Genomic DNA, 13,250 nt, shown 5'->3' with positions numbered 1-13,250 from the left:
CCTATTCTTCCTGTGTTTGAAAGGGAATGTCAGTTGTGACTTTCCTGTGCCTGTCCCACTAGTATATGTTGGGTGTGTAGGGGAGGAGACTGATAAATTGTAGTTCATGGGTCATCATTGCCAAGAGCAAAGGTAACCAAGGACCTGTACCATCAATGCACCACGGGTACTCCCGAGCACCTGAACCTAATCTTGGAGCTAGTGCTCTAATGGGCTGATGTGTGGGGATCCTGAAGGAAAACATGAATGTAATGTGCATATGAGAGGATATAAATTATTGTTGCCAGAAGGCAGATGGTGGCAGATTGTATTTTCCAAAAGTGACAATAAAATTTCTCTCATTCTATATTCTCTGATTATAAAGTGACTTTGATACTCCTTCCATCAAGAACTGGGGTCCATGTTCCCTTCCCTTGAATCTGAGTGGGCTTGGAACAATAACAGAAAGGACAATCTGTGTCTTGTAAAGCTAGATAATGAAACTGAAACAGATTCCACCTGGTTTTTTGGGGGGTGGTTCTGACTCTCAGAATCCATGCAGCATGTTATGAGGAAACCGAAGCAGTCCATGAAGAGTGAAAATGGTCCCCAGCTCATAGTCTCCGCCATCACCAGCTTGCCAGCCAGGTGAATGGGTCTTCTTGAAAGTGGATCCTCTATCCCCCAGTTGAGCAGCCCCTGCTCATTTCCTGTGCCGTGGCACAGGAATTCTATCCCGGTCAAATAAACTCTGCCAAACTTGCAGATTTGTGAGCAAAATATATGACTGCTGTTCCTCTAAGTCAATATATTTTGAGGCAGCTTGTTAAGTAGTAATAGACAACTGAGACAGACATCACTTCCTTTACGATGTCTTCCTTAAGCTCCCAGGTGGGTTAAATGCCCCTCTTTTCTGCTCCCAAAGCACTCTTGTGTATTATCTTGGTTATACTCCACTGAAATTAACTGTTCACATGCCAGCTTCCATGGGAACATGAGGGCAAGCCTGTGCTTTTGTTGAAAATCAGCTCCTTATGAATCTATTACTTTTACTCCATTCTCTCTCTCCTCTCCTTCTGGAACTTTGATTAGGCAATTTGGAATTTCTTAGCATATCCTCCAAGTCTTTTAGGTTCCCTTTCACATTTTTCATTTCTTTGTCTCTTTGTGCAACATTCGGAAAATCTTCTGACCTAATTTCCAGCTTGGCAAATGTCTCTTCAGCTGAATCTAATCTGCTGTTCCACCCATCCATTGTGTTTTAAATTTGGGGTTTTTATTTTTGTGTGTGTGTTATTGTTTTGTTGTTGTTGTTGTTTTGTTTGTTTTTTAATTTCTAGTAATTTTTCTTCCTCTTAAATACACTAGGTCATTATTTATAATTTCTATTTCTCAAAATACATTCAAACTTATCTTTTATTTATAATAGCATCATCATTTTATAGTCTCTATCTAATAATTCCAATATTTGAAGTCTTTTCCGGTATGGAACTGTTCTTTCTTGTTTCTGTTGATTCTCATTTGGGGTTCCTTTTCCTGTAGGCTTAGTTACTGTAAACTCCCAAATTTAATTGGAAAAATATTTAAAGGAATTATTTCGAGCCTAAGAAGAGAGTACATTCCTCTTTAGAGGGATTACCTTTTGCTTCTGCTTGATTTCAGAGGGTATTGTCGTCAACTAAATTCATGGATTGACTTTTTTGGAACATCTAAGGTGATATAAATTTTGGGTGTGAATCTGTGAGAGGACAAGTTTGTGGTAATAACTTCTTAGGAATTTCCTCTCTTGTTTTGCTCACAACCAAGTATCTTTCCTTGTAGTCTCATTGGGGTGCCGGTTATGGGGAAGAATTATTTCTGATTACTCTGAGGTGTAGCCCTTGGAGTCCCAGCTCCATGGAGGAAGGATTCCTTTTAGAATCTTCATGCTGACTAGGCACAGAGATTTATTTTTTTGTAAACAAACCCAAAGAGGACTTGAGCACAAAGTTCAATAGCAGGTTCAACCGATTCCGTCAGGACAAAAGTAGCTTTAGTGCTCCACTGGTTTCCCATCCTCACCAACGTTTGGGCTTAATTATTCCTTACTAAACTACTGACAAAAAAAGTTCCTAATTTAAACGTTATTCAGTTTACATAATTTTCCTGTCATCATTTTGATGCTTTTACAAAGTTTTTCTTTTCTGTATTTTTATCCACTGTGTTTATTTAAGCGGGACAGTTGTTCTGAGCCTAATCAGACTTGTTACCCTGTCCATGGTTTTTTCGTTTGTTTGTTTTGTTTTTGTTGTTTTATCCCTATGTCCTCAGTGTGCAGAACAGTGCTTGGCACATGAAAGAACTAAATTAGTTTTTGATTGTTTAATGAATAAATCCCCATCTTCTTTGTCTCTTTCATTTCTGCATCCACCACCCCTGACACATCCCTACTCACTGTGTCCTAATTAAAGCTCTTTTACATTTTCATACACATATGCCCTCTATTTTCCTAAGTTAACTGAGCTATCCCCTTGATCTTCCCACAATTTTCCCCATGGTCTCTCATATGAAAGATTTTTCATTCTTATCAACTCCCATAGTTTGGGATCAGCATTGTCTATACTCTCCATGACTGCTTCTGGATCACTATTCTTTTGCCTTCATCCAAAAAGTACTGCCTCTCTGAAGATTTTGCTGTCCTACTATAACATTCTTTTTCTGATTTTATTGCTATCGTATGTGGACTTTCAGTTATACCTCCACATTTCTTGAGGGTTTCAGTAATTGGTTCACAATTTCACACTACTTCTTCCCCTAACATAATTCAGCAGGGTAACGAGTACTTAAGAGCATAATTGGACAAACCAAGTTCAAGTCCCAGATCCACACCTTAGTAATATGCAACCATGGGAAGTTCCCTAATATTTCAATGCCTCAATTTCTTCATCAGTAAAATGGGAATAGTGGTATTATTACCTTACAGCATTGTAAGAATTATATGAAATAATGTATATAGAACACTTAGAACAGTATCTGGCACATAGTAAATGCTCAATACATTTTAACTATTTTCATTATTATATTCTCACCTCATCTTAAAAATCTTCTTTCTGCAGGCTTATGAGTCATACAACACACTAGCCTACAGGTTTCACTTCTCAGAAACCTATTTGGTCACTTCTATAACAATTCTTTAGTGTATTATCTAAAATAGAATTTCTCAAGATCTAGCTCTTCTTTTCAGCCAATGATCTTTTATCTAAACCCAGAAATTCAGTCCATTTGGAAATACATATTTCAGAACTTCTCTATATTCATAGCAATGCTCTATTCTTCTCTCTGGGAAAAGCAATGTCTGTGTTTTCTTAGACTAGCTCAGTATTAATGTCTACCCATTCTGTTCTCTTTCCCTATTCTTTATCTTCAGTCTCTTGCTCTCCACCAGCAAATTCCTCCAACCTCTCAACTTGACCAAAGCTTACTTATTCTAAAATAAACTAGCTATTTCTCCCTTGTACCTCTTTCTTTTCATGTTATCATATATTTCTTCTTTTAATCTTGAAAGGCTAACCTGTATCCTCCACTCCCATTTCCTTATTTCCCATGTCTCACTATTAACGTCCAGAAATCTGGTTTTACCATAACACCTCTAAAACTTACTTTTCAAAGATAAGTAGCAATTAGATTGTCAAACCAAAAAAAAAAAAAAAAAAGTCTCTCCAGAACTTCTCTCACAGATCCTTTGCAGCACTGAGTATGTTGACCATCCACTTGAGATTTTCCTCCCTCATTAGCTTTCATGTACCCTGCCTCTTTCTTAGACGGGGTGGTGAAGTAACAGTAAGCAAATATGATGGTAGTCAAACACTCATGTTTGAGCAAAGACCCCACCATGTATTGATCTAAATAAGACAACTAGCTCCAATCACCTTATCAGTCAAATGGGCAAAATATTTGTTTGCCTTGTTCATTGGTTTATATGCAAATAAATAAAATAATGGATCTGAAAATACCATAGAAGATATAAAATATACAAGGTAGCTGAATACACTTTTATAACCTGAAAACAGATAGGATGCAGAAAAGTATATTAAAAGACTCTTGCTACCAAATCTGTTATGAAGTCCTGAAGGACCCAAAGCTTTGTGTTGGCCTAGAAGATTTTTTACCATGAAGAGGTTTCAAAGTGCCTTCACCAAGGCAGTGCTGCTCCCATGAGAGCTCTTACCAGGAAGTTAGGAGACTTCATATCAAAAACCCTCTGACTTACCTACGCTTACTTCAAAATGTAAAAAAATAAAATAAATACAAAGCTTATTGTGGTTATATTGGGGAAATTTCATTTTGAAATTATTGTGGAACGTAAAAATATTAATGACATGTCTTCACGTATATAAGCATGCAAAGAGAATTGTGAGTAAGAATATTACCAGCTCTCGGGGTAGGAGCTCTTGCAATTTCTAAGGAGCAAGGTTTCTTTGTAACTGCCGTGTCCGTGAGGTCACATAGAAAATTCTCGTTTTCCGAAGAAAACGTATCCAGAGAAGCAGATGGTACAATTTCCATAGTGTAATTCCTCTTCTTTGGATAGGACTCCTGAAAGGAAAGAGAAAAAACGAAACAGCTCTGTGATAAAGATACAGCTTGTTTAATTTACAAAAGCTGGAAAAGGTAACGGGGCTCATCAGTTCTTCCAAAAGTGATCAGGAGGTGATGATTCATCTGTTGGAATAATCATGTTACCCCAATATTATCAGTGACCTCTTTAGTAGGGTCTTTAAAACTTGGTTCCCCTGAATTTACCACTAAACTAGTGAAGTTCATGATCTATTTTTATAATATATATCTGTATTCTAGTTCTGGCCTACACTGTTGTTTAATCAACAGTCATTCCCAAAACTATTCCTTTGTCTGCTTCCTTGAGCTAGCCATACAACTCAATTTTGGCTAGTTAGATATAAGGGGAATATTTTTCCCCACAGAAAAGAAATGCAAGGAGGCTGTTTCAGAGCCTTCACCATCCTCAGATTCCTCTCTCTGGATGCAGTTTTGATGTCTGGAGCTGGGGCAGGCATATTGTAACCATAAGGCAATGAAGCTAAAATCAAAAAGGTAACAGGCCAAGAGCGGCAACAGAAGGATAAAGAGAGCCTGGGACTTGATGATATCACTGAGCTACTCAAAGAGCCCCAGGGCCAGTTTCTCCAGGCTTCTTAAGTAAGTAATAAAGTTCTTATTTTTTGAGCCATTGCTAATTGGGTTTCCCATCATTTATAAGTAAAAGTATCCTCACACAAACACTAGTATTTTTCTTTGTGAATACTGTTAATAAATATATAATGGTTACTCTTTTCAGGTTAGGATAAAATTAAGGTCTAATTCTATATTATTGATTCTTCAATATATTCTAAAAATTGGAATTTATTTCATTTTACGAGATCTTAATTTCTTGTAAAGGCATTAAATTGGTCAACAAATATTTATTGGACATCAGTATGTATATCTAGGACTGTGCTAAGTGCTAGAGATTTTTAAAAACTAGTAAGATAATCCTTGCTCTCAGAAAGTTCAGTTTACTAGAGAAGAAAAACAGATTATCTGTAGGATGAATTTCACTATTAATCATTTTTTGTTTTTGATATTTGTTACCTTTATAAGGTATAATGCACTATCAAAAGAAAAAGACAAATACGAAAAAAATAAACTATTTTCAAAAAATCTTCCAAGATATATGCGTATCCATGGGTTGGTAAAGATTTAGTACAAGCTCCTATTTTCTCCTATAATGATATTTACAGTACAGAGAATAAGTATTCAAGGTCAGTGTAATTGCTTTCAGACTATACCAGACCCTCACACATCAAAGAGTCAATTATGTTCACTCTACTCTACTGAAAGCAGGAAATTGGAAGTAATTTATTTTTAACAACAAAGGGTGACAAAATAGAAAGCGTCCAGAGGAAAGCAATCAGGGTGGTATATGATTTAAAAACCATGTCACAGAAGAAATGATGAAAGGAACTGCAGTGTTCTATCCCAGAGAAGCAGCATAACAGTATTCTCACCCTATTGGAAAAGCTACCTCCTTAAAAACTATCCCACAAAGTGGGGAAAAGGGGAGGTTGCTATGGTAGATTGATTCTCAAGTTCTTAAAGGCAGAGCAAAGACCAATGTTTATAAGTCAACAAGGGAAAATTTGAGTTAATACAAAAGATAACTTTCTATGAATTAATAACATTGCTTATCTTATAAAATAAAAATTCTCTCATATAACAATTAGCTAAAAAATAGCACTAGAAAGCAACTGAAATCTTTCAACAGAACACATTGTCCAGGGAATATACCAGATGACTGTCAACTCAGTGAAGCCTGGAATTTGTCTTCCTCATCATTCTATCCCCAGAATCTAATAGAGATCCTGCCACATAGTGGCATCAATAAATATTTATTGATCAACTGAACAATCTCTAATGTCCTTTTTAATAAATCTAACTACCAGTTAGGGAAATGATTATGCCTTTTTAAGATGTAATTTTTTTTGCTTTTCAGTTTGGTTATTATTATTACTGTTGTTTATTGCTTTGCATTTCAAAAGTGGAAAAACTGGAACTATGACAATAAGATTGTATAGTCTATGACGAAAAGAGCTTCTAAGTTAAATCATAGTTCATCCTAAAATTAAATTAATTAGAACAAGCCATTCTTCATGGATTTGGTTAAGTTGGAATTCTACTATGGTTATAAAGAATTATGAGGATTTTAAAGGCCTTGAAAAATACTCTGAAATTTAACCACACAGGATGAGTTAGTTTGCTTTCCCCTTTAAAAAAAGTATATATATTTATTAGAGAAATATTAGAAAATATAAAGAAAGAGGAAAAAAGTCACATTGAATCCAGTATGCTCAGATAATTAATAGTAACATTTTTAGATATCATCTCTGAGTGCTTCCCTGTGTAAATGTGTGTATGGACATGTGGGTATGTGCAAGGGAGACTAAAAAAATATTTTAAACAACAATGAAGTGCATCTTTTTCTGCTTCCTAAGGAAAAACCATCATTTCTCATTGAAATAGAAATCTGTAGTACATAGTTTCCTTATGGAAAGTGAGAGCCCCAAGGAAGGAGATGGTAAAACAAAGATGGCGAAACTACGCTTTTGTCATCAAATATTTCATATTGTCAAAAAAGTAGGGCATTCAGCAAGATACCTGACAAGCATCTCTCAAAAGGGGATGGATATGTGAGATAATAAAATAATAAAATGAATCCATGTGTGTCCACCACTCTGTTTAAGAGATAAAACATTACCATTGAAACCTGCCCCCTCCCACCCATGTTCCCCTTTCTAACCCCAATCCCAACCCTCCCCAACCAGGGCTCAATCCTGTTCTGAACTTTGTATTTATAATTCCCTAGACTGCTGTTAAAATTTAGCTATATATATAAGTATCCATAAATAAATTGTTTTGTACTATATGCCTTTGAACTTCTTAACATGGTATAAAATGCTTTTTTACCAGTGGTTCTTCTACCAGTTTTTTCAATCAACATTATGTATCTGGGCTTCATTTATTTTCAATGTGGTATAAGAATCCACTGTATACCACATTTCATTTACAGATTCTTCTGACGGTGGATTTTTAAACATTTCCCAGATGTTTTGTTATTCAGAAAAACGTGGTTAGGAATATTTCTGAATAAAGTCTCTTGGTACAAATAACCAGGGTATGTTACCTATTCCAGTAGTCATGGGGCAGAGAGTCAAGTATAGCTACAAATGAGAAAAATGAATGAAATCAAGAGTACTACACAAAAAGTAATTTGCAACAAGAGGTGATTATGAGTATTGAGATTAGATACCCTGTAGAGTCTACAGAAATCTTCAGCAGGGCATTGTATTTTCCCACCCAAAGTGGGATGGAGGTTCAAGAGATTTTCTGTAAATTTTATATGAAGATATTATGCATAAATATGTAACAGCATTATAGGTAATGTTTAGTAATCTGATATTTACTTCTAATAATGTCTTGTAAATAAGTTTCAATGACAAATATATACCTACATGATACATTTAAGATTAAATACCGGAGGAGGCGAGGAAAAATGGTGGCGTGAGGTGAGCCTCTGTAAAGCTCCCCTGGAATTTACAACGAATCGAACAACAAAAACTCCACAAAGGACTCTCTGCACAGCAGACAGGCAAGACGAAGAGGCCCACTACCAAAGTCACCTACAGGTGGGAGATTCGCGTGAGCGGGGGGAGGAGGAAAGGGAGAAGTGCGGAGACGGAGCCGCGCGGGCGCAGGACGCAGACCTAGCTCAGTGCGCCGAGCTCGCTGCTTCCCAGAGCTACCGCAGCTGCGGGAGAGGGAAGAACTCGGACTGCTAGGGCTCCGCTTGTGGCCCACAGGGCTGAGGGGGCAGCATATACCACGGCTGAACCCAACGCTCACGGCAGAGACCTCGGAGAAAAGACTGAGGGAAGAAGGATGAAAACAGTTGTTTAAGCCCTCACTGCCGAGCAGAGAACGGAGCCTCAGGCACTGAGACTAGCCACCCCCTCCCTCCCCTCCCAGAGTTCGCCCCGCCCCCACCTGCCCGGTGCTAGAAGCGGAACAGTAGCAGTGTCAGATCAAAAGAACAGAATATTTGCTGTTCTAAGAACTATGGACTGCAGACACAAATCCACAGCCCAATTAGTTCCAGCAAAGAGGAGGGAGCTGTGGAAGCAAGACCGGCTGTGGTGGTGGTCGCCGCCATTGCTCTGGGCCACCTCTCACAACTCACCCTGCCCCTGACGCCACCTATCTGGGCGGATCCCTGCAGGAGTAAACAGAACTGCTGAAACATACAGGCTCTGAATCTGGACCTGGAAGAGCTTTGGAACATCAAAAGCTCTCCGCATACCCACCGGGACACTGCGCCCTGTGACCTAGACGATCTATTAACAGAGGAGAAGCCCGTCTCCCAGGGAATCCCCCCATTGTGTGAGAAGCTGGAATAGTGCAGAGAAAACATAGCACTACTGTGTGGGAGAAGAAAAATAAGCTGCAGTTGGAGAAAAAATAAAACATTCTACCAACAAGTACTGGAAAACAAAAGAAAGACCGCTTCATATCAACCTGTTGCAGAAGCCACTCCTGTAGATGTCTAGGAAGAGAAATAGTGAATCAGTAATTGCCATCAATAACCAAGGCAATAAGATAGCTCAGAAAGAAAGTGAAAAATCTCCAGAAAAGGCACTTAAAGATACAGAAATATGTGACTTAAATGACAGAGAATTCAAAATTGCAGTTCTGAAAAAACTCAACGAGATGCAAGAAAACACAGATAGGCAGTTAAATGAACTCAGAAACACAATCAAAGAACAGCATGAGCATTTTACAAAAGAGATTGAAATTTTAAAAAAGAACCAAATAGAATTTCTGGAGATTAAGAACTCAATAGAAGAAATTAAAAACGAAATAACCAGCTTAGGTAGTAGAGTTGACCAGATGGAAGAAAGAATCAGTGACATCGAAGATAGAAACCTGGAAATTACACAGATGAAAGAAGAAAGAGACTTGAGACTTCAAAGAAATGAAAGAACTCTACAAGACTTTCTGACTCCATCAGAAAGAGCAATATAAGAATAATGGGCATACCAGAAGCAGAAGAAAGAGAGAAGGGAACAGCGAATATATTCAAACAAATCGTCAATGAGAACTTCCCAAACTTGTGGACAGAACTGGACCCTCGAATCCAAGAAGCAAATAGAACACCTAACTACCTCAATCCCAACAGGCCTTCTCCAAGACACATTGTATTGAAGCTGTCTAAAATCAACGACAAAGAAAGAATCCTCAAGGCAGCCAGGGAAAAGAGGACGGTAACTTACAAAGGAAACCCCATTAGATTATCATCAGTTTTCAGCAGACACTCTACAATCCAGGAGGGAGTGGAACCAAATATTCAAACTATTGAAAGAGAGAAATTATGAGCCAAGAATAATATATCCAGCAAAGATATCCTTTAGATATGAAGGAGGAATAAAGACTTTTCCAGACATACAGAAGCTGAGGGAATTTTCTAATACACGACCTGCACTACAAGAAATACTAGAGGAGGCTATTCGACCACCATCAACAGGGACAATTTGTGGCAACCAAAACATAAAAAAGGGGAGAGTAAAGGCCTCAACCGGAACACGGGAATGGAGAAAGTAAGCGTGCTGAAGAAAATGGAATACTCTAAATATCAAACTTTCTTTTACATAAACTTAAGGGTAACCACTCAAAAAAAATCCAGAACTGAAATATATACTGTAATAAAAGAAGAAACAGAGGGAAACATCATAGAATACCACCACACAGAAATAATAGACAACAACAAAAAGACAAAGAAACAATGAAGACACAGCCTTACCAGAAAACTAAAGATAGAATGACAGGATATCCTCACATATCAATAATCACTCTAAATGTAAATGGACTGAACTCACCAATAAAAAGGCACAGAGTAGCAGATTGGATCAAAAAATTAAACCCAACCATATGTTGTCTCCAAGAGACACATCTCAGCTACAAGGACAAGCATAGACTCAAAGTGAAAGGGTGGAAATTGACATTACAAGCAAATGGTACCCAGAGAAAATCAGGTGTAGCCATAATGATATCAGATGAAACAGACTTCAAGGTGAAAAAGATAACAAGAGACAAAGATGGACATTTCATAATGATGAAGGGGACTATACAACAAGAAGACATAACAGTCATCAATATTTATGCCCCCAATCAGTGAGCACTGAAATATACCAAGCAACTACTAACAGAACTAAAGGGAGAAATTGACCAAAACAAAATTATCGTAGGGGACTTAAATACATCATTGACAGCTATGGATAGATCATCCAAACAGAAAATAAATAATGAAATAGCAGCCCTAAATGACACATTAGATGAAATGGACATAATTGACATTTATAGAGCATTTCATCCTAAACATCAGACTATACATTCTTTTCAAGTGTACATGGAACATTCTCAAGGATAGACCATATATTGGGGCATAAAATCAGCCTCAGCAAATTTAAGAAGATTGAAATCATACCAAGCATATTCTTTGATCACAAGGCTTTGAAATTGGATATCAACTGCAAAAAGAAAGCAGGAAAAAACACAAATACATGGAGATTAAACAACATACTTTTAAAGAACGACTGTGTCAAAGAAGAAATTAGAGGAGAGATCAAAAGATACATAGAAACAAATGACAATGAAAATACATCCCACCAAAATTTTTGGGATGCAGCGAAAGCAGTTTTAAGAGGGCAACTTATCTCATTACAGGCCTATCTCAAGAAACAAGAAAACTCCCAAATAAATAGCCTCATGTTACACCTTAAAGAACTAGAAAAAGAAGAACAAGTGAAACCCAAGGTCAGCAGAAGAAAGGAAATAAGAAAAATTAGAGCAGAACTAAATGAAATAGAGAACAAAAAGACAATAGAAAAAATTAATGTGACAAAGAGCTGGTTTTTTGAAAAGATTGACAAAATTGACAAACCCTTGGCTAGACTCACTAAGATAAAAAGAGAGAAGACACTAATTAACAAAATCAGAAACGAAAAAGGGGAAGTTATCACGGACACCACAGAAATACAAAGGATCATCCAAGAATACTATGTAGGACTATATGCCACCAAATTCAATGACCTAGAAGAAATGGACAAGTTCTTAGAAACATATAGCCTTCCAAGGCTGAACCATGAAGAACTGGAAAATCTAAACAGACCCATCACCAGTAACAAAATTGAATCAGTCATCCAAAACCTTCTCAAAAGCAAAAGTCTGGGACCAGATGGCTTCACTAGTGAATTCTACCAAACCTTCAAAGAGGATCTAATACCAATCCTGCTCAAACTCTTCCAAAAAATTGAAGAAGAGACAGTACTCCCTAACTAATTTTATGAGGCCAACATTACCCTGATACCAAAACCTGGTAAGGACAGCACAAAAAAAGAAAACTACAGACCAATATCTCTGATGAATACCGATGCAAAAATCCTAAAGAAAATTCTAGCAAATCGAATACAACAATGCATTAAAAAGATTATTTATCACGACCAAGTAGGGTTCATCCCCGGGGCACAAGGATGGTTCAACATCCGCAAATCCATCAATGTGATACATCACATAAACAAAATAAAGGACAAAAATCATATGATTATATCAATTGATGCAGAAAAAGCATTTGACAAGATACAACATCCATTTATGATTAAAACACTTAATAAAATGGGTATAGAAGGAAAATACCTTAACATAATAAAGGCCATATATGACAAGCCCTCTGCTAATCTCATAATTAATGGAGAAAAGCTGAAGCCCTTTGCTCTACGTTCAGGAACACGACAGGGATGTCCCCTATCACCTCTGCTTTTCAACATAGTGTTGGAAGTCCTTGCCAGAGCAATCAGGCAAGAGAAAGAAATAAAAGGCATCCAAATTGGGAATGAAGAAGTTAAATTATCACTCTTTGCAGAAGACATGATGCTATATATAGAAAACCCTAAAGACTCCACCAAAAAGCTACTAGAAACAATCAACGAATACAGTAAAGTTGCTGGCTACAAAATCAACGTACAAAAGTCCATTGCTTTCCTATATACTAACAATGAAATCTCAGAAAAAGAAATACAAAAAACAATTCCATTTGCAATTGCAGCAAAAAGAATAAAATACCTAGGAATAAACTTAACCAAGGAGGTGAAAGACCTATATGCTGAAAACTATAAGACATTTTGAAAGAAATTGAAGAAGACACCAAGAAATAGAAAGACATTCCGTGCTCATGGATTGAAAGAATCAACATAGTTAAAATGGCCATATTACCCAAAGCAATATACAGATTCAATGCAATCCCCATCAAAATCCCAATGGCATTTTTTAAAGAAATAGAACAAAAAATCATCAGATTTGTTTGGAACCACAAAAGACCCCGAATAGCCAAAGCAATCTTAAGAAAAAAGAACCATAATGGAGGTATCACACTTCTTGACTTTGGCTTGTACTACAGGGCTACAATAATCAAAACAGCATGGTATTGGCAGAAAAACAGACACATAGACCAATGGAATAGAATTGAGAACCCAGAAATAAAACCACATAAATATGGACAGATAATTTTTGACAAAGAAGCTAAAAACATACAATGGAGGAAAGACAGCCTCTTCAATAAATGGTGCTGGGAGAATTGGATAACCATGTGCAAAAGAATGAAACTGGACTGTTATTTGTCACCATGTACC

General features: G+C 37.1%; 1 protein-coding gene across 17 annotated transcripts in view; it reads right to left on the bottom strand.

Annotated features, from left to right (window-relative positions):
* The window catches only part of ANKS1B (ankyrin repeat and sterile alpha motif domain containing 1B), an 895,010-nt gene that overhangs the window by 608,204 nt on the left and 273,556 nt on the right, over window positions 1-13,250 (bottom strand). For all 17 annotated transcript variants that reach the window (XR_012494067.2, XM_074326201.2, XM_074326199.2 and 14 more), the window contains one exon: window positions 4,389-4,554. Coding sequence is in view for 16 of the 17 variants with exons in the window: in XM_074326201.2 (XP_074182302.2) it covers window positions 4,389-4,554 (166 nt within the window). In the remaining variant the exon portion in view is untranslated. The remainder of the gene's footprint in view (window positions 1-4,388; window positions 4,555-13,250) is intronic.

Source organism: Rhinolophus sinicus, chromosome 1, assembly GCF_057876585.1.
Source record: "Rhinolophus sinicus isolate RSI-liver-muscle chromosome 1, RSI-T2T, whole genome shotgun sequence".
In the NCBI taxonomy this organism is placed as follows: domain Eukaryota; kingdom Metazoa; phylum Chordata; class Mammalia; order Chiroptera; family Rhinolophidae; genus Rhinolophus; species Rhinolophus sinicus.
This window is presented reverse-complemented; position numbering and strand designations above follow the sequence as displayed.